Raw genomic sequence first — 23,096 nt, forward strand, 5'->3', positions numbered from 1 at the left:
GGCGAGTTCCTAGGGTATACTGGTAACTGGACTAGTGCTGTTATTCACCCAGACCCTAGACCGAGACCTGCACGAGCCATATTTCTCCCCCTCATTGCAGGAATCTCCCTCACTGCATCCTTCATGGCGGCCGGACTGGCTGGGGGAGCCCTAGGTCACACCCTTATAGAAAGTAACAAGCTGTACCAACAATTTGCTGTTACTATGGAGGAGTCAGCTGAGTCCCTTGCCTCCCTCCAGTGACAGCTCACGTCCCTAGCACAGGTAACCTTGCAGAACCGGAGGGCCTTAGACCTACTCACTGCTGAAAAAGGAGGAATGTGTATGTTTCTAAAGGAAGACTGTTGTTTCTACATAAATGAATCAGGGCTCGTGGAAGACCGGGTCCAACAGTTACGCAAGTTAAGCACAGAAGTAAGAACACGGCAGTTTGCTTCAGCTGCAGACCAATGGAACTTATCTATGTTTTCTCTGTTAGCCCCCTTCCTTGGACCCCTGCTGAGTCTACTATTTCTGCTTACTGTAGGACCTTGTGTTGTTAACAGAATTTTGCGGTTCGTTAGAGAAAGGTTTGACACTGTACAACTCATGGTCCTCAGAGCCCAATACCAACCTATAAACGTTGAAGCAGAATCAGACTTATAAGACCCAAGATTGGCTCTAAAAATACCTGAAAAGAAAAGGGGGGAATGAAACGAGCCGGGCACATTCCTCAGCCCCGGGCTCAAAACAAACAAGCCCAGTACAAACACATCCCATCTTCCCATCTCACCACATATCGCCATATATCTCTCAAACTTCCTGAGCCCAGTACAAACACATCCCATCTTCCCATCTCACCACATATCGCCATATATCTCTCAAACTTCCTGAGCCCAGTACAAACACCACCAGGAAAGTCTCCGATAAGGGGACAGCCGTTCAAAGTTTTACTGAAAAAGCGGGAACCAAAAGAATTCCTTTGTTCCCCTGTAACTCTCAGGCTATAAAAAGCAAACACTCGCATTGTTCAGGGCCCTCTTGTATGCTGTGGAATGGAGGGACCGGGTTCGAACTTGTAGTAAAGATCCTTGCCGCTTGGCTTTGACTCTGGACTCTGGTGGTCTTCTTTGGGGAACAAATGGTCTGGGCATAACACTTCTTACCTTGTTTTCACTTAGTTTGTGGTCTCCCTGTGCCAGGGTAAGAGTTTGTGGGAGGAATAAGTCAAGTCTCTGTTTCTTAAAAAAAAAAAAAAAAAAAACCCCAAATCTTTCCCCAAATTCACATTCCGATACGAAAGAGAAGGGAGCAAAACCTTTGCCACTAAACAGAAAGATCAGGCAGTTATATTTGTGCAGGACTCCCAGGGAAGAAGGAGGTGGAGTTTAGACTAGCGATAAGTTCATAGCTTCCAGCCTCGGGGTGGCTTTCCCTGACCCTCTGGTCTTGGGAGTTCTGGCCCAAAATTTATCCTTTCTGGCTTTAACAAGGGAAAAGCAAATCAAAACCAAAAAGAGAAAGGGGAAAAGAAAACCTCCCAAGTTACCAATCTTCTGTTTACTTTATTCCTTGTCTTTTAGTCCATCTATCCCTCTGAGATGGTTGCTTTGTTTGGAGGAAAAGAAAATTATTTCAATAAGATCCCTAAGTATTTCAGTTTCTGCAGTATCCTAGCCTTATACTGTCCTCAGAAAAGCATAATGCCTTCATGGGGCTTCTTTATTGCTTTTGCTTTGTTTTTGTTCACTTGTTTGTCCTGACTATAGACACATGTTTTTAAATTTATTTCATATAATAGAGATCCTGTTTAAAAATGCTTGCTGCCAAACTTACAAACGTCTTGATAAGAAAAAGTAAGCCCAGCTGTAGTTAATTTTATTCAGAGAGGTTTTTTTTTTAGTGTGTATTACTTTTGGGTTCAGTATTAAAAATGGTGAGACTGACCTCAAATATTGAACAACTCTCAACAGCTCAATATTTTGACCCTCTATCCCCTTCCCCTTTTCATGTTATTTATAAACCATTTCTCCAACAAATTTATCTGCTATACCCAGTGCCACATGCTCAGGCTTTTTTTAGTCCTAAATTCTGCACCTTCATTTGGCTTTGGCTGTAGTCCCAGCCCTCTGGCTCAGATGTAATTCATGGCCTGGCAAGAAGGGCCCTTTGAGGTCAGTGGGGCCTTGGTGAGGGTGGGGGAAGAGCAGAGGTCTGGAAAGACACCCAAAAGCACTGAAGTCCCGAGGCTTCACTCTGCTTTTGGATTTTGACATACATTTTGCTTTCATGCAAGTCACCTGTACAAAATTGAGCAGCTAAGAGCAACAATTAATTAAATAAGACAAGTAGGTTTTGCAGATTAAACTTCTCTCCTAAAAGCATACATGATAGTCCCTTAATCTAGATCCCTAAATCCCACTGTCCTATCTTATCATCGAGCCAATTTCCATCTTCCAGGAGAATTACCCATGCAAAGAGAATAATCCATTAAAAAGTTAAAACCCATTTATTGAGAAAAAAGCTTTTTCTTGCCATAAAGCTCATTACTGTTGGATACAGTCATGTTAGCTGAAAAGTGTACTTTACCCAAAAGCTTGGTACCCCCTGAAGTATGCACCTTTTCTTTTCTTCTAAATATTTTTAGTGACAATTCTTAAGTTGGGAGGAAGAAAAATAGGAGTCAGGGATAGATTGGGAGGCAAGCATAGTGGGGTGAGAGAAGGAGAGGAGGAGGAGGAGGAGGAAAGGAAAACATATATCTGAATCCCACCAAACTGAATGTCTTCTGGGTTCTCTTTCTTTAGTTTTATAACAATAATAGCTTACATATATTAAACATTTGTGTGCCATAGTTTTGGACTTTCTTTATATGTATTAACTTATTTAATCTTCACAATAATTCTGTGTGTTAGACACTATAGTTATCTCCTTTTACATATGAAGAAACTGAGGCACAGAGAAGGGAAGCAACTTCTCTGAGGTCACAAAACTAATCCAGGTAGAGGCAGGATTCAAATCCAGTCTATTTTCTTAACTGCGTTCAGCTTTATGCCTTCATGCTATCCAGCCACCTATAATAGTTGCCAGGTTAGTAATGTTAGCTTAGATATTCTTCCCCTTCTCAGTCTTACTAGCTCCTTTTTTTTTTCTAAGTTTCTTATAAGCATTACCTTTGTACATGTACTGAGTATTTTATGCATCTTAAAATAAAAATATTCCTTGGAATCCTGAAACCTTGAAGTTAAAATTTAACCTTGGGGTTAAAATTTGGGAGATTAAGTTTTCTTTAAAAATTTTTGATTCAAAACAAGTAATCTATGACAACAATAACAAACTTTAAAAAACGTGCAGCAAAAAGTGTATGGCTGTACTTCTTAAATCCTGCTCATCAGTGCTTAGCTGCAGAAAGAAAACACAGGAGGTTTTTTGGAACATTCCAGGTGTGGAGATTGGATAGCAGCTGGCTGCCTGGAGCTCAGCCTTTAGCTATCTAGTCAGACATGCCCTACACCCTAAAACTCAAATTCACACACATAAAATAAGATGTCATTATTTACACAGGACTATTTGTTTTATAAAAGGCTTAATCTAGGGTCCTTTTACCTGTAACAGTTTAGTGTTTGTCTATAGGCTATTTATGAACCAGAAAAACTACAAGAAAGAAAACCCAATGGAAGGAATCCTCTGAGCTGAGTATCAGAAAGGAAGGCAAAACATCATTCATGCAAGCCAGTGGAAAACCAGATCCAACCAATAGCTATTTAATTTTAATTAACATGATTTTTATCTGACTATTCAGGGGCTTAAACTATTGCACAAATCAAGGTTCAGCTCATACAGCTGAAAGGATACCTCATCGTTGAGGAATCCTTTGGACAAGCCTGCTCAATTGAGGCACAACTGACGTTCATAGAACTGTATTTACCTGGCCAAGGTAACAACATTTTTAAATGGTCAGAGAACAGGGAACTGGAATCCAGATCCTAAGTATCACTCTTTCCGCTCTTTACCAGTCATGCAGAGGATGAAGGGTATGTCTGAGACTGAAAGCAAATTCTCTTACTATAGAGAGCTGTATTTTCTACCATCAAAGAGAAAGAAGGCAGTTCTGTACATGCACATGTGTGTGTGTGTGTACATTCTAGTTAAGAAGTTGAATAATCTGTATGAGTGTTCTAACAGCAATAATGATATGCAATACTAACAAAAGAAAAATCAGCCAAATGAAATCTTAGATTGTTTATGATACTTAAGGAAAAATATATTTATAACACATCACTTACCATGATATTAACAACCAAGGATAAAACTATGAAAAACCACTACACAAAAAGGGTTAATAATTGTGCAGAATGCTGTGGGGGAAAGACACACACATACACAAAACACACACACGGTTTATATCAGTGTTTGGAGTACGAGTTCTGCCCTATTGGTTAACATAGATAACTATTTAGTTTCTTCAAAGCTTGAGGGAGTATACAGCATCTGCCCTGTGAAATCTAGTCTCAACTTTGCATCAGTGCTGTGGCTTTTGCTGTCTTTTCCTCCCACCCAAACTTACCCGCATTCCTGCCATGTTCCTCTGCTAAAAGGAGTAATTGGAGATTATGCAGAGACACACTGATTATTAAACATTCATTTAAAAAAAAGCTGAATGATTTTTGCTATAAATTTAGTACCATGAGCCTTAATAACATTTACCATGCAAGTTATTATTTATTACTTCATGGAAGACTAAATAATCACTAAACACCAAACAAGCACATTAAAAAAACACATAAGGGTTTTCCATCAGCCAGACCTGAGTTCTAGTGCTAGCTTTTCCACTTGCTTTGTGACATACTACAATCTTCTTAAACTCTCTTAACTTCAGTGTCTCCTGGAAAAAAGAAGACTACTAACGGACCTCAAAGAGACTTGGAGGAACAGTAGGAGAATACAGTGTCCTTTACATTGTCAATTTTCAGTTCATGTGAATTCCTTTCACCTGGTGACTGGAAGCTTCTAAACTGTAAGAATTTATATATATATATATCTTTATTTAAAGATATATGTATCTTTATTTTTTGCAAGATTTGGAAAATTCAAAGGTTAGGGAAGGCAGGAAAGAACCACCTTCTTTTACAAGAAGAAGAATTTGGGTAAATGACAAAAGAATAAAACGAGGGACAAAGAAACAAAAATATCCCAAGGGTAATGTTTTCCAGGTAGATTTTTGAAACCTTTAAAAAGCCCATGAATAAATGCCAGGGTCTTTACAAAGTTCTGCTCTAAATGTAACTTGTGTGCAAATAGTGTCCAAACAGCTGGAGGCCATCCTAACGATTTCTGGCATAGCTGTAGTCTGTAGACATCATGCTGGGGACCTGCGCTGACTTGTGTGAACTGGCCAGCTCAAACTGGTCACTTTCCTGCTGTTCCCAGTTAAATATTTTGCTGCTTGTCAGCACTTCCACTAGAGGGCAGCAGGTGGAAAGAAGATGTCAAAATAGATTAATGCCGATGTTTGGCAATAGCAATTGTCAAGGTGGAACGCAAAGTAATGGGGGTGCAAGGGCCTAGTTGACTGAGTGGAAAAGGTAAGATCTTGAGTAATTAGTGGGTTTCCATTTCTAAGTGAAGACAGAAATGGGAGAGGAGAAAGAGTTTAATGTCAGTAGAAAGCTGAAGCAAGGCTTCCCAAACTGGCTAATCTTCAGACTCATGTTTGGAGCTTTCGTCAAACAAACAAGCACACCTAACACAGAAAACACTCCAGAGCATCATTCTGTTGCAGGATTCTTCAGGTGTTGCTTTTCCAGCCGGAAACCTTTGTGTTTCCTTTTTGTGGCTGGTGGCACATTTGCCCAAGTTTTGCTCGGGCCCACTGGGCTTGTTCTGCCAATGGCCTGGTAGGCTATGCTTGGGTTGTGCTACCAGCCTGGACCCCATGCCTGGCAAGGGCAAGCCAGGCATGGAGCAATGAGGGATACGTGAGTGGGTAAGCATGGGGTCCGGCCACTGTGTACAGCCAGGTACACCAGCTGCCGTGGTGGGGTGAGCAGCTCCAGGCACCAGCACAGGCACCAGCTCCATGCAAGCCTGCGGCTGCATCTGATGTACGCAAATGGCTTCCACCGTGGGCAACTGCATCTGGACGAGGGGAATGTGGTAACGCCTGGGAGCTTGGAGATGACAGAAACCGCAGAGCCCCCAAAGAGGGTGTCACACAGGTCTGGGCTCCCCAAAGGGCTGCAGCTCTTCTGTTCTTGTCACCTACAATGTGGTGGGCAGGGAAGGCATGTCTCAGCCCTGTTCGTGTTACAGCTCTTTCAGTCCTGCTATTAAGTGGGTCCTGAGTTCTTGTCCCACATCCAGGAAGAATGAGATACACAGACAACTGGAAGGTGAGCAAGGTGAAGAAGTACTTTACTGAGTGACAGTACAGTTCTCAGGAGACCTGAAGTGGGTAGCTCTTATCCATAGGCAGGTCATCCCGACATCTGCCCGAGTCTGGGTAAGTCCAGGGATTTTATGAGATTAGAAGGGAGGAAGTGTGTGTGCTTATTGGTCCATGGGTGGCTATGGGAAGGCCTGGATAAAGCACCATAAGTTCTCACTACCAGCCAAGGACTCCATCTGGAACTGATAGCTCAGCCACCAGGCTTCCAGCCATCCCTGGCTTGAAGGTGGAGCTTCGCTGGGGACTGGCCTCTTTCTGCCCAGGAGCCTGTCTGCCTTCTGCCACCATCTACATGTCATCCACATCACCCAGGCTGTTCATGCCAAGGGGCACCTGCAGGCCTGTGCTGAACAACCCCTCAGTGCCCTCTCAGTCTCCCTCCCATGCTGGTTGGTGTCCAAAGTCCAGAGAGTGCCAATATGCCAGGGGGCTGGTGTGTCAGCACTGCCCTGAGTGTGTGCACACCTGACCAGGTCATGACAGCATCCAGGCTTGGCCATGACTTTGCTTCACCCCGGAGCGGGTGCTGGGTGCAGGTGCAGGGAGAGGCCAGGGAGTGATAGCAGGCACTTCCAAGCCTGCAGGAGCAGGGGGTGCTTCCTGGGCCCCTGACAGCACAGGGATGCCCAGGTCTGGAGGCACAGATGGGCAGCTGCAATTGTGCCTGAAGAGCACTGGGCTTCACATCTGCCAACTCAGAAGGGTCAGGCTTCCCACCTGGCAGCTCTGTGGAGGGTACAACCCCAGCCGCACCTCCCCCACTACAGCCGGCATCTTCACAGCAGCGGCTCCAGATGGGCCACTGCTGCCATCAATTCCAGATTTTCCACATCAGAATCTCTATGTATGAGGCTTCAGAATTTGTATTTTTCAGAAAACTCCCAGCTTATTCTAAGGAACAGCCACAGTTGGTCTAATATAGGACCTCTGAGGTCCCTTCCAACTTTCAGAAGACCAACTTCACTAACATAATATATGCTTAATGCAACCTTCAAAATAATGGCAAACTTGTCTATTCCACTAGCAACCTGTCTTTAGAGAAAGAAAGGGCAGAGGTAACTAAGATTTCTACAGTGTGGACTGCAACTTACAGTTTTCACAATTCCATAACAGACACAATCTCTCTTAACCGTTTAATCCTCACAACAAGCTTGCAAGTAGGAAAATTCTAAAACTACACTGACAGTTGGAAAACCAAGTTCCAGTGAGGCTGCCTTAGGGTGGTGAGTCCAGAAGCCATGACTTTTGACTGGAGTTTATTCCTCTCCATCATAATGTGCAGTGCCTTTTCAATTCCGTTCTGACTCTGGACTTATAAACAATCTTTTAATCAAACAATTTAGAGGAGCTCTAAGAATGATGGCCAAGTCCAAGTTATGTGCAGAATAAGAATGGAAGCAAGCATAAGAAAGAGATTTGTGATGACAATCAAGAGACGCATCCTCATCTTTTCTGCTGGTGCTGCAGGAAGCAGAGGAAAATACTCAGTGGTAATTTTCAAGGAATACGAAAGATGAATGAGGGTGGGTGAGGAGTCAGGGGCCACACTTCTGCCACTGGAGAGAGGACAGTGATTTTATAAGGGTCTTGTCTGAACATAATTCATAAACTTCAAAATCTTCTTTCTGCTGAGGACCACTTTGCAGTGAGGGAATAAGCACGTATTTCCTATTTTGTCATGTTTCAAACAGATTTTCAAATAAATTTTTTCAACTTAAACACTTGCTGTTAAATGCTAACCGATTGAGAAAAACACACCAGAGAAGGAGGTTGTGAGTCTTGGTCCTACCTCTGACAGTAACTGCTTGAAATCTTGGCTACATCATTTAATTCTCTGGGCCTCGGCTTCCTCATCAGTAAACAGTGAGGACTGGTCCTGAGGCTTCTAGCCAGAGAGATCACAAAGATATTTAGTTTAGTTTCAATTTATTTTTAATTAGTTTCTAACATTTAGAACCTAGGAGACTCATATAAAATATTAAAGATCAACTTTTGGGTATACTCAGATGAGGAACAAATGGGGCAGTTTTCCATAGCTCTTTCCACCTTACAAAATACTAGATAATTTATTATTTTTGTAGCCTATTGTCTGCCTCACATGCATGTCCTCCACCCCACAAACACACATATATCTCACTAAAGCAAGCAGCCTGACCATAGAGGTTTTTATCTCTTTTGTTCATTGAGGCATTGCAAGCACCGAGAATAGTACCCAGTAAATAATAGGTCATCAATAAGTATTTGCTGTGTTAATTAACTTTAACATTAAATTACAGATTTTTAAGTATAGTTTTTTCAAGTGAGGAAAGCTGAAGGCAACCAGATCAACCCAGATATAAGACATAAATTGTTCACTGAATCATAGTATGGATTTTACAGTGAGCTGTCAAATATAAAGGCTACTGATATATAGTTCTGCCTATATATGGTATGTTTGTTTCTTATAATCAAGTTGTGATTACAACTAATATTGGGGGAAATTTTCACATGAAAAACTTGAATATACCAATAGATCCCCACCTGTCAGCTGTTTGTTTCACTTGTAATGATTAAAAAAAAAAAGCATGGCATGGTTATTTTAAAGGCATGTGACAGTTCAGTATGTGGAATGTTCCACGTTAATGTAACCTTAAATATGGCAGATTGATTTCTCTAGTGGTAAAAAGCAGGTTTTAAGACTGATGAAATTTAATCTCACACCAGTAATATCAACAGCTGGCTTTGCAGTTATCATACTGTCCTATGCTTCCTTTAATAAATGTTCATGGATGTCTCCCAGTTTGCTCTACCAGCCTTTAATTCTTAGGGCTGTCAATGGAGAAATGAAAGGAAGCATTTGTTAGAAGCACTCAAATATGACCATGCATTCATGGGGATTTGTTAACTGATGTTTAAGTTGTTGCATTTCCCATAAACAAGCAAGAGTGACAGGCTTTAAGGGTGATCTTCCAAAACAAATGTGACTCATAACCATTAGTGCAGCACATGCTAACAACTCATGTCCTAATCAACCTCTGAGTGCTCCCTGGAGCATGGAATTGGTCAAATTGTAGAAGAGGTTTAAAGAAGAAAATGCTGCAACATTTCATGTAAATATGGCTCCATCAAGCATGACAGCTTTTATGTGGAATTTCCTTGGTAATGAGTATCTAATGTAGAATACCCTGGAACAAGGTTGGGAAATTCTGGTGGGTTAGTGAATCTCTTTGTCAATCTCTTTGGTACCAGCAGATAATTACTTAGGCAGAATTATATCTATCTATTTATCTGTCTGTCTGTCTATCATCTATCTATCTATCTATCTATCTATCTATCTATCTATCTATCTATCTATCTATCTAGTGTCAGATTTAGAGTTTAAAACAGGTTTTCTTGATAGCCTGAATGTTTCTTTTAGAATCAACAGAACTAAAACAGACCTAATTCTTCCACTTGAAGAACATACTGAGGAATGAATTTCTGCTTTGACCTATTATTATTCCCTAATGTCTCTGACATTTATTGCTGTACTTAGTGAAATCTGAGTTGTATTTTTTGCTTTCATTTTTATTTTATTATTTTTGTTTGATTGTTGGCTATCATTGGAGCAGGTATGAAAAAGGGGAATTAACAGCTGTCTGACAACTTCAATTCTTAAGTTGCTCATTTAGATTTGATACCGCTTCAGTAGTGTCCCTGAGAAACGACAATTATGAACTTTAACTACTTCTAGATTTAAAAACTACATGAATATATGACATTGTATAAAACAGTATTTAGTTACAATTAGTTAATTGGTAATTCCTATTATAGAGCTTCAACTGTATGGTCCAGTTGGTTTTCTCTGATTTCATTCAAAAGGAGCCTTTTCTTTCTTGGGGTTCCCATAACTTTTTGTACATGTTACATACACACATTCATTAAGGCACATCCGACATGATCTCTCTTTTTCTTCTAACCTCTTTGTTTACCTGGCAAACCTTCGAGCCTCTTAAGGTTAATTTATTTATGGGTCTCCATCATCTGGCTCAAAAAATCTTAGATGAGTAACAAATGAAAAGAAGAGGTGTAATGTAACTATATGTATTAGTTTTACTTTTTAAAAAATATAAACAAGTTTTATCTAATTTGATCCCCACAACAATCCTGGGGACTGTCAGTTCAATATGCAACTACCAGATCTAGACTGTGGTTCTCAAGCAGGAGCCATTTTGACCCCTAGAGAACACTTAGCAATGTCTATAGTTGTTTTGGTTGTTGCAACTGAGAAGGGGGGCTACTGGTATCTAGTGGGTACGAGGTCACAAATGCTGATAAATATGCTACAATACACAGGACACGCCTCCCAGCATAGAAAAATTATCTAACCTAAAATCTCAATAGTGCCAAGGTTGAGAAATCCTCATTTAGCCCCTTGCTTTCTGAAAACTATTGTAATCATATGTTCTGTGAGCTCTAGTTCAAAAATATTTTTCTGATTAAGTATATCATATAGGAAATTTACTTAACGTACTATATAAAACTACTTCTTGCATTGAATCATCTTCCTCAAAAATATACAAACAAGCTAACCACAAACAGAGGAACAGCAAGTTCATGGTTTGATTCCGAACTGTTGGACGCAGACAGGATAAATGCTTGGTTTGTCAATCCTTTTTGTATTTAGAAAAGGCTCTTGGGTGTAGCTAGCACCTGGGTACTTCCATGCATTTCAAGAAGAATGAATTCATTGTCTGAACTCTTTTACAAAATGTATAAGTTCAGCTGTTTGTTAATATTAAAGTTCCTAGGAGAACAGCTAAAGAGGACTAGGTGGATTTAAATATCAGTTGTTTAAAACAAACCCCAGAATCAAAACTGGCAAGTTCATTCAATCATTTTCCTTTGAGAAAATGGTACATGAATGTGGGGAAGTAAGCATGAAATGATGGCTCTGCAGTCATGTACACAACTATAAAGGGGTAGCCAGAAATACCTTTTGTTTCGCACAACTGAACATCTATCAGTTATTTTAAAAAAAGATTTCCTAAGTAGATATAATGGAGTAACCCATTTGAATCTTTTTATAACTCAATCTCCAGCAGTAACTGTGTGTTCCAGTGAATATCAATTCAAATAATACACTAGGGCATAGACCAGGAAGAAAGGAACCTTAGGAATCATCTTGTCCACTGGTTTTCTGCCTTTTTTATATTTGCTGAATTAGTCATTCAAATATAATCTCATGTGGAAACTGTGTACGATCAAAACAATTATATGAAGCTTTATTTGGGCATACATTTCCATGTACTTCCATACAGAGTACCCTGGCAGGTCAGCCCTGCACACCCACACTTTAACTCTAGTCTTGCCTAACCTAGAAATTCATTCTACTTTCAGATAATTGTAATTGGCCTAAAGTATTTTCTCAAAAAAGCAACCTAATTTTCCTTGTTCTTCCTCTCTTGATGAGAAGGTAAACAAAGAGGAGATTGGTCTCTACTGAAAACCTCTTACCAGTAACTATACCAGGTATTGTACATGCTATCTCATTTAATTCTCATGGATGGCTTTCTGAGCAAGAATTAAGAAAATCACTCCCAGCATCAGAATCAACTCACCAAAGACCTACTTGCTGTATTAATCAGATTTAATTTTATTAGAAGCACAGGAACTAGAGTAGTAAAATTTCATCAAACCCATCCTTTAAACACCGATTCTTACAACTATAACTATATAACAGTATCCCATTTTATAAAGGTTTATGCTATTATGTCTTAAACACTAGAAACATCTTCAAGATAGTTTTCTGTAGTCATTATTAAAATTATCTGTAGCTTCCAAAATTTCCTTGTGCAAATAAACCACTTCTTTTAGGCATATATTGTTATAAATAAAATTCTACATGTCAGTTTAGTTTGCATGTTTATTCAGGCCTCAGGGTTTGCAATAATAACTCAACTTGAGGACAATAACAGTAGTTACTGAATACAATTAGCCTATTGGTAATTCCAATTATAGGAATTATATATAATAATTGTATAGCGCTCCCTATAATTATAGGAATTTTACATAATTATTACCAATTACCAGTTGACTAATTGTATTCAGTAACTGCTTTTCCTGTGTAGTAATCTCAATACGTGCTTTACTTGCGTTACCTCATTGAAGCCTTTTTAAACAAGTCATTTTCCTCTGACTTAATAGATAAGAAAACTGAGGCTCAGAGAATGTAAGAAACTACCAAATCACTGTAGCAGATGCTGTCAGTGCTTTGGTGATGTAGATTGATCTCTTTGCCTTTATTTTATTTTACTTTACTTTATTTTATTTTATTTTATATTTTATTTTATTTTATTTTATTTATTTTATTTTATTTTCTGAGACAGAGTGTTGCTCTGTTGACCAGGCTGGAGTGCAGTGGCACCACCTCAGCTCACTGCAACTTCTGCCTCCTGGGTTCAAGCAATTCCCCTGCCTCAGCCTCCCGAGCAGCTGGGACTACAGGTGCCCGCCACCCCGCTCAGCTAATTTTTGTATTCTTAGTAGAGATAGGGTTTCACCATGTTGGCCAGGCTGGTCTCAAACTCTTGACCTCTTGATCCACCCGCCTCAGCCTCCCAAAGTGCTGGGATTACAGGCATGAGCCACCGCGCCCAGCCCCTCTTTACCTTTTTTTTTTTTTTACATGCAGGCTTCATGTGTGGTTTCACTCCCACACCCAGGACCCGTGTCTCTCTGTCGGCTGCCCTCAGGCTGCTGGAGCCAGCTTTACCTGCACTTGGACAACTGATAGTGTGCAGAAATTTGCATCCTCCTGAGGATGCGAATTTAACCTTAACCACCAACTGAGGATAATCTGGACAACTCAAAATCTGCTGAGACAGATAATTCTACCCACCCACACCACTGTTGGATACTAGTTGATATTGTATCCTTGTCTGGTTTCTTTACCTTCCCCGTCTCATTTTCCTACTCTCCTATCGCTTTCTCCCTGGACCATTTTCTAATAATTCACTTTCATAGGAATCCTTGTCTCAGCATCCTACTTCTGGGGAACTCAACCTTACAAAAATCACACAATTCATAAATGGGATTCAAATGCAGTTTTGACGAAGTCCAACACCACTGCTCTGAAATCCCTAATCTAAACTGTTTCTCCTGACCACAGCAGAGAAGAAGGAAACAAGAATCAGATGTGGGTGGTGTGGAGACTGCCTCTTACTGGTCCTAAACCCTAAGCATCTCTAAGGACCAGCTTCTCCTCCCAGCGAGTTCCTCCATAGCTCCCTTTACTCTCTTGACAGGATAAGACTCTACCTGATTAACTGCTGCCCCCAAGGAAGTGATAGTCAAGAATAGGATCAAAGTACCAGAGGAATTTGATGCACCCTTAGGCAGATCATAGTAAGCTTCTATCAACCAACTGTAGAAATAAATCAGTAATTTATATAGTATTTATTGAATGCTACCTTGGGCTCAGTGGTGGCCATGCTCTCCTCATTTTAGCCTGGAATTTCAGTCTTTTCCTTTTACCCTCTGCTTTAAGGCATCAGTGGTATTCCCCAACATCAAAAGTTTCCACCTTTGGGTGAATAGCAGCCCAGTTCTAAACATGATGGAGAAATCACCCACCAAAATCCAAAAGAGATGGTTTTAATCTAAATACATCTCATGTTAAAGTTCTTAATATTCTTCTATTTTGGTTATTAATATTCTTCCATTTTTTTCCCTTAAAGTGAGTTTTTTGACCTAAGAACATATATTTTAAGCAATCAAATATAAAAGTAAGACAAAATAGCCAGGTCATACTGGGGAGCACTTATACTTTTGCCTTTCACACCCATAATGGCTTTAGTATACACATCAGTTTGTCAAGCAAATATGGCCAAGGTATGCACAGAAGTTAACTTACCTCCTTCTATTTCTCAGTGAGAGCGTCTTAGAAACTATTCAGTCTGAATGATAACTGCAGAGGAAAAGAAAGCTAGTCAACCAAGCTTATGAAGTTCAGAGCAAATACTAGAGGGTATGATGCTGGCGCAGCTAACAAAGAAAGTTGGGCACCATGATATACCAGTTTGTCAACGTAGCCAGAGCTGTCTGAGTATGGCACTTCATGTACTTTCTATATTCTACTCCTAGCAAGCCCAGCTGGCCAAACGGTGCCCTGACACAGGGCAGGACTCTTCAACTGACTGTCTTTCTCCTGTTTCCCTATTCCTCTGCTCTTGTTACAACACATCCTTTCACCATTAGTTATTATTAAAGAAAGCATGGCTCTTCTTGCTCCAACCAGGGATGCAGTGGGTCAGTGGCATGTAGAGGAGAAGAAATTATATGTCCTAAATGTTAGCCAAACACAAAATGGTCCTCCCCTGAAGAATGACCTCTCATTTTTTGGGAGAGCCAAGGCTCTGGAAAATATAATGTGGCAAACATCATCAAGTCAGTGCCCACTAAGGTGAATCTGTTAATATTTACATATAGCACATGGTTATCCAGTAGTCAATATTATTTCTCTTTCCACAAATTTGGAAGGTTTTGCCAAAAAATTAAAAGATACACAAAGTATCATTTTTTCATATTCAGAAATCAAGAAATTAAAGATTTTATTAATATAAATTGACTTTTAACCTTGAGAGTTTCATGTGCTCTCATTGGAAAATTAGAAAGACTTGATATTTAAGGAATGGGGCTAAGAAAATTGACTCAGCTATCCACAGGATCCCTAGTCAGGGTCTTTTGTAATCTAAAGTTCAATGTCCAAAGGGGCAAAGAAAATTTGGATTTGGGATCTTCAGGTGTCATTATGTCTGTCAATATTTGAGGAGATTTAATCAGGCAGGTGGTGTAGAGATAAAGGTGGTGTCAGGGGGATGGTGCTGGGTGACCGGGTCACTTAATGCAGAATGTTGGCCAGTGACTGGTGCATGGGGTTCGGAGTTCAGTCACCTGGAAAGAGGTTGACAAGACTTAGGCAGGACATCAGGCTCCCACACATTAGTGTTTAGGGCAGAATTCTGATCTTGGTGGTATCTGGAGTAGAAAGCAGGAAAATAAAATCATTCCATCCCCCGGAAAAGCCCACAAAGCCTAGCTTCTAAAGTGGCACAGCTATTTCTAGACCCCTCCCACTATAAGGGGATACTAATTCAACTCCTGCCTTGCTCAGGACTGGAGATGAGAGCATCAGTGACAATTGCAGGAGAGAACTGAGGAAATCAAAGGTCAGGATTTAGCTGCTGATTCACTTATTCACTGAACAAATACATGAAGATCCTCATCAGAATGCTGAAGGATGGGCATCCAGCAAAATATCCTTCATGGATTTTAACGTCTAGTAAGTTTTAATTCCATAACATTTTATTACACAGGGCATGGAATGGTCATTTTGTTCAGTTATTTGAAACCAATTAAACTGTATTTATTTCAAGCTCAGTCCAAACTTGCCACACTCTTGAAACACAGATGTCATTATAACTTCATTTAGAAGAGGGAAACACAACAAATGCCACCCTTCACCTGCCTCCTACCCCCACCTCTCTGCCAATCCTGTGTCCTGCTTGTTAGTGAAAGCTTCTATAAAAACATCCTGAAACATTTCCCCTGTGGTTAAGACATGATCCACCATCTTCTAATACCTGCAATCCTTCCATGGAAATGTGATGCGTACACTGTGAAGGTTGAGGCTTAAGTTAAATTGTTATATAAACAGAAACAGAGATTCCTGATAAATGTATCTGATGAAACACTGTGGCTTCATCCTGGGAACAAGGGACTAGAAAAAATGGATTTGCAGCTGAGGCTGAAGAAGTGCTCTAAGCCCCAAGGCCTCCTGGTCTGTCCAGAAGTTGCCAGACAGGGCACTAAGGAATACTCTCTTCGTAGGGTCAATTGCATCAGATTTCAAAGTGTGTTTATGTTACACATCATCACCGTCTTTATGCTGCTAACTACAGATGATGAGGAAGTTTGCTTCGCGTTTGAAGATGACACTGTTGACAGCATTATTTAACAATCCATGTGAGTATTGCCAGAAAAATTAAAATGGAGCCACATTGCCTGCTGCTTGGAAAAGATGAAGGTGCACCCTTTTGTTGTGGCTGCTGGTGACTCTGCCTGATGACAAGCTAGGTGCATAGTACTGTGGATAAGCAGGTGGTTACAAGCCAAGTAGAGGCCCCAAAAATGTCTTTATTGATGACCCTGGACTGCCTACAGTTCTATATCATATACAGTGTAAGGTTAAGGTTTAAAAGGAACCAACTCTCAGTAAGAAACCCATTGACTTCGATGCACAGTGAGGAGAAAATCATCAATGACAAATTCTTCATGAGATGGTTTTCCTTGGGAAAAGGTGCTGGGGTGACTGAGGAATCCTGGGCCCCTTGTTGTAGGGAATGATCTCAGGTAGAGGCTGGCTGGGCCAGTAAAGGCCAACATGGACTTCTGCACAGTTGAACTTGGGTTGGTCTCTAGCCAGAGGTGGACAACCAGGTGTGTCTATGAACAGGTACTCTTTGCCATCACCAAACACCAAATACGTTATGTCAACCTCATTCCTGTCTACCCCATAACAAGAGCCACAATTTAGGATACTGAACCAAAGCGGTGTGGAAACATTCTGTTATATAACCAGGACTGGCTCTGTTCCCGTAAGAGCTGGCATCTAAGGTGGAAGACCAGAAATATACTTTATCACTGGCATGTGTGAATTTAACTAACATTCAGGGTTCTGAGTATTCTTGGGTGGTCCCACTCCTTCAATTTACTAATTAGCTGTGGCACAAATCTAATCACTCACACTGCCAGCTTCTTTGTAGGGGTGAGTCACTCATTTTCTGTGGGAGCCTAACCAACCTCCCAGACTCTGCTCAGCACATGGCTCTGCTGTTCTCAACTCATCCTGCATATATTTTATTGTATCCCATGAGTAAGTACATACTCTAGCAATGACAAAATATCTGGGGGATTGTCAAGGTTTTGGGATAGAGTCACACATGTCCAGAGACTACAGTGAGGAGGGAGTTCAGACCTTTGTCCTTGCTGTAGACCCTCACTGCATAGTAGCCTCAGCCATACCACAGCCATACTGCAGAGCTGAGCAGACAGCTGCAGGACCCAGGGTAGACACAGGCATGAGGAATTCAGAGAAATGGTACAAAAGAAGCGTAGCTTAGACACTCTGCTGTCATCCAGCCTCAGCATGTTTTCTCCCCTACAGAGTTGTTCTGTGCAAGTACCACTTTAGTGCTAATAGGCTGAACTGTGCACCAGGACTTCACTGCATTAAACGTGAGTCATTGCTGATGATCACATTAATTAAAAATGCAGAAACTTAGAAATGGATGGAAAAGAAGGCACTGATAGTTCCCCGAGTCAAAAATCCATAGGTTAATTAGACTCTGAGTACCGGTAATTCTGTCTTCTTAACATCCCTGTGTTTGTGATCCATCTATTTTTTATCATCCCTGTCACACTTAGATTATCTCTCTCCTGACCTATTGTCATCAACTTCCTCCTCTAATTCATACCTTTCGAATTCACTTTTATCCTATTACTAGTATTATTGACAAAGTGAAAATCTAACAGTATTATTACCTAGATTAAAACCCTTTAATAATCTAAGAGGATCACAATTAAATTATGTTTATTTCTCTGTTTTCTCTTCTAAAGACTGTGAGCTCCTTAAAAGCAGGAATATACATTCAAAATTCTTCCTTGGGCTGGGCACAGTGGCTCATACCTATAATGCCAACTACTCTGCAGGCTGAAGAAGGATTGTTTGAAGCTAGTAGAACTGTTTGGGGCCTGCACAACATAGCAAGTTCCTATCTCTAAAACAAAAAAATGAATAAATGCATGCATGCAAAATTGAATGAATAAATAAATAAATACATAAAATTCCTCCTTGAATCTGTAAAATGACCTAATAAAAGCTTCTTGAAAGACTTTTTATGTGTCATTATCTACATTGGCACCATCTAGATTAACCCAGCTTGCTGTGACCTGCTGAACTCCAACATCAAATAAAGTCTGCAATATCAGGAGGACAAGGGGACAGAGGATTGCTGATGTACATGGACGTAGGCCATTGCACTAGAACACACCATAAGATTTCTTCTTGCCTCTGGATGATGGTGAAGACAGCAGCAATCAAAAGCTCTGTGGCTTTTTTCCCCACCTTCACTGTGAATGGAAAGCCTTGTATTGTTCATTCTTGAACACATTTAACAGATGCATTCATTACTGTTTGCTAACTGAAACCATGACTCTAATACTTGTGTGAAATATATCTGACATGTCTTGACATCCTCTCAGAGCTCTGTGGAACTTCAACTGTGGTGGGATAGAGTTTATTTTAAAAAATAAATTGTTCTGTCCACTGTGCCATTATTTCCTGTCTGATAGCAATGAGAACAGGGGTGTCTTTTCTTTCAAGTAAGTGTTTTGTCAGTGTGCATAGGTTTATGAAAAATGTTCAAAATATACAGAAAAAATTATTTTGGGGCTCTTGGTTCCCTTAGGATGTGGCATCTCATTCCTAAGTCTCTTACCTTGAATGGTACAGAATGATATAACACTTTTTGCAGAATTTGAGTGATGTCAATTATGTGCTTTGCCTGCAAGCCACACCTAACTGGTGTGCATATACATATACTATATACATATAGTGTACATATATATACACGTATAAGTATATATGTACATATATAGTGTATGTATTACACGTATGCAAATATAAATATGTTGTATGTAAATATTATATATCAATATTACATGTAGATACTATATATGGTACATATAAATATCACACATATGCACACACACACACTATTCCATCATGCAGGTAGCGCTTTTGTCTGGCCTCCAATATTGAGGACTATTACTTGCTGGATATGGCATACACTTCCTCTTTCTTTTCTTCCTCTCCAAATGCTACCGATTCTTCAAGGGCCCAGCAAGTCTTGCCTTTTCCATAATGCCTTTGCTATCTCTGGGCCTTCTATAACTTGACTCAAACCTACCGACCTAAGTTTGCTTCCAAAGGGAATAATTACAAATATAGCACCTATGTACCACACACCCTGGCCAAATTAATCCTATGCCTTCCATGAAATAAGTGCTCAAGAAATACTTGTTGAATGTTAAATGCGTAAAATAGAACCATCCATTGACTAGCACAGTAAGTGAATGAATTGTTGTCCATAGACATCTCATATCTACATCTGTACGCTTCTGTTTATGTTGTTGCTTTATCACATAAGTTATTCCTGTAATAGCCTTCTGTTCTTCTCAGCCTTTTAAAATCTTAAACCTGACATTCTAGTCTCTATGGAAACAATGTCAACCTCCTTCATGAAGCTGTAATTCACCACAGCTGAGGTATCCCTCACGTCATCATCACTTCTATAAAGTGTGATTCAAGCCATTTTGATAGTTAATATACAATGCCTGATATTGTAATTCTTGGTGTACATGCCTGATTTATTAACCCATGAAAAGTTCCTTGAGGGAAGAATCAATGTATTCCTCATAGCCATAGGTGCAGGCTTTGAAAATAGGAAGCTCTTAAGAATTATCAGTACACTGAATTTGTTGAATTAACTATTCTAGTCCACCTTGATCTATTCTTTTTCAGGGCATCTTGACCATTTCTCTTCATCACACAATCTAGACCTTAAAGGTATACAGTCTCTCATTAATTTCAAGACATTCCTCGTGTCCCAGCTAGACTGAACTACAAGACAGGGGCTTGCTTACTTCCACCTTAGGTTACTGAGGTCAAAGGGTATATTCAAGGGTAGACTGATTGAAATAGTAGAGATATACGACCTAATTTATAACAGGCACTCCTTGGAAGAATACTTATATCCATTAGATCTTTATGCACATTTCTCATTAGCAGCATCATTCCAGCAGCAGCAATTTTGATACAATCAGTTGATAGGTCAACCGTGTGAAGCCCTTTGAAAACAAGGCATTGTGGATCATTCCTGATTTTGGAATAAAAAATTCTCCTCTAGACTATGTAACTGGCTTTGAGGAGCAGATATAGAGCTTCATATTAAGGATGAGAACTTCATATTAAGGATGAGAGACAGAAAACATCTATTACAACACTTTAGCTAACACAATAATGGCACTGCTCAAATTTAGTTCTCATTAAATTTCCCACAGGGCAATTAGATTTAATAAAAAAATCCTTTCAGGGCCAGTATATTTCTAATTGCTCATCTGCCCAAGCAAGAAAATCCCTGCTCAAGTGCTACCCTTCCCTACGCATACAGGTCTGTCATCTTCCACCAGCTCCTGGGTGACCTTTCTCCAGGTGATGCTTCCAAGATCACTTACCCATCCATGCCACATCTTTCACTGAACAAACTGAATTCAATAGTAGTATCTTTTCTTTTTAAAAATTTAATCTATATTTTTAGTCTGCCTTATTCAATAGGAGACACAATAAAAATAAAATGATTTGGCTACAATCCAGACCTGGCAGAAAAACAAACACACGGTCCATAAATGTTATCTGAGACTGACCCATGTCATGTTATGCAGTAATTTTGGCTGAACCCATGAACCCATGAACCCATTCATTAGATAAGTGGCCAGAACTAGAATAAACACACACACACACACACACACACACACACACACACACAGAGGCAAGCATGCACACACATGCTGGAACGTGCTTACATATGCCTTCTTACGTAAACATCATGCCCCATCCTTAATCCTTAGACCATTTTAAGAAAGGATTCTGGAATATGCACATATTCCAAAGGAAAAAGAAATATTGGTTAGTTCAATAAGACAAAAAAAAAAGAGACAAAAATGTTCTTCTTTGTTAAATTACTTCCTATGCGTAAGTACTGGTAGGATATGTGATTTGTGTTTAGTATAAACTATTGCATTTGCTTATATTCTGCTCTCCCTGAACAAATAAATGAATCAAACAAAACTATTAAAAAGAAAAACAAAAAGCAAATATTAAAAGCAACTAATGATGTTTTCTCTTCACTCAGGAACTCAAAGTTTTAGTAAAATGTCGAAGCAGCTGAAACAGATGCTCCTTGCAGACTTTCTAGTTCTAAAATGTAATTTGAGCTCTAATCTCTCAGCTGGGGATGCATTTTTAATTTTCTTTAAAGATTTCCTATGCCATACTTTTCATTTCACAAGTTTTTTAAATTCCTCAAATCTTGCCCAGTGGAGTGAAAGTCACCTTAATGAAGAAACGAGAGATTAAGCCACCATGACTTTGGAACAGCAGAGGATCTCAGCTGCAATTCTTTGGCTCAGAACCAGGGTCTAAAACCAGCCATGGGAAAAGCTGCTGAAATGGAGCCTGCAATTCTCTCCATGTTTGACTTGCATAATGTTGACATTATAACGCCAGAGAGACCAAAAAATATTTCCAACAATTATGACTCTTTTCTATAAATATTTTTAAATTGCTTTAAGAGATAAAATAGCATATTTTACTCTTCTCATTTTCTAAGTGACCGTGGTCACCCTCAGCAGCTCACTACTACGGATTTATTTTTGGCTAGAAGGTCAGGCAGGACATCTTAAGGCGCTAAGTCTGCTGTTAGACTGTTTTCCAACATGAGCTGAATGGTGAGAAGGGGAGTCTGACACTCTTAAAGCAACAACTAAATTCAGTGTCATAGCATGGGAGAAATGTATTCTTTCTTTCTTCTGTAGAAGCCCAGGCAAGGAAAAACATCAAGTACTCATTAAAAAAAAAAAAAAGTTTCCCACCCGTTAGAGAGCACAGTTTTCTTTCTGACAGAAAAATTCTTCTTCCCTTTCCCTTCTATTACTCTTCCTTGTTTTAGTTAGGTCTGCTATGAAACATAGTTTAAACATATTGAGACTTCTCTACAAGGAGAGGGATATAAAAAAGGGAGGGAGAATTATAGAGATGGGGAAGGAAGCTCACAATTTCTGGGTATATCATTCAACTATTTCAGATGTCTCTTTCCTCAACTTAGCCAAATGCTAATCACCCAGAGACTGAGAAGTAAAATTCATTTGAAACCTGCAATTTCTTTTCTCTGAGAATATGATTAACAAGCCTGAATTCTGAGCTCTGGAAATAAATTAGATATCCTTAGTCACAGATGAGCTGAGTGAACAGTAAGCCAATAACCCTTCAGTGTAATTTCAATATCTCTCCCAGAGCCTGAGAACAAGAGACCTGGCTTGTCTTCAACATAAATGTCCTCAGCATGATTTGTAGTATTAATTGTTGATATGAAAACATCAGATGCCAAAGTTGACTGACTACTGCATTCCTCCTAAACATCCACAGAAAAGTCCTACTAGTTTCTGATTTTAAAGCTAAGTCAAGTTTCCTATTTGCTGCTATGTAAAACTTGCATCTTTTAATAAAATCATCCAAAAAACTTGGATGTAGCAAACACAGTTCAGTGTTGTTTCAAAACACTGAGGGTGGAAATGGAAAAGCAGAACTCACCCTCACTTCCAGAAAAAGCATCACTTGATCCTGCCAGTGCCAAGGTCAACAGCAGCTGCCAGAGATCCATACCTGTAGGACCTGCAATCACAAAAAGGGTAAGGTAAAGCCCAGCAATTAAAAGCAGACCATTATCATGAAATACTGTTTAAAGACTGGGTAAGACATGAATGAGCTGACGAGTCAGTTCCAGAAGGAATCCTAGTAAGTCTTTCACTG

The 23,096-nt window shown here is 39.8% G+C and overlaps 1 protein-coding gene across 2 annotated transcripts in view; it reads right to left on the minus strand.

Moving 5' to 3' along the window:
- GHR (growth hormone receptor) overlaps positions 1–23,096 on the minus strand; it is a 310,424-nt gene that overhangs the window by 138,602 nt on the left and 148,726 nt on the right. For both annotated transcript variants that reach the window (XM_019013672.4, XM_055367529.2), the window contains exon 2: positions 22,878–22,958. In XM_019013672.4, coding sequence (XP_018869217.4) covers positions 22,878–22,947 — 70 coding nt within the window. In that variant the 5' untranslated portion in view covers positions 22,948–22,958. The remainder of the gene's footprint in view (positions 1–22,877; positions 22,959–23,096) is intronic.

The sequence above is a fragment of the Gorilla gorilla genome, chromosome 19, assembly GCF_029281585.2.
Source record: "Gorilla gorilla gorilla isolate KB3781 chromosome 19, NHGRI_mGorGor1-v2.1_pri, whole genome shotgun sequence".
NCBI lineage: Eukaryota > Metazoa > Chordata > Mammalia > Primates > Hominidae > Gorilla > Gorilla gorilla.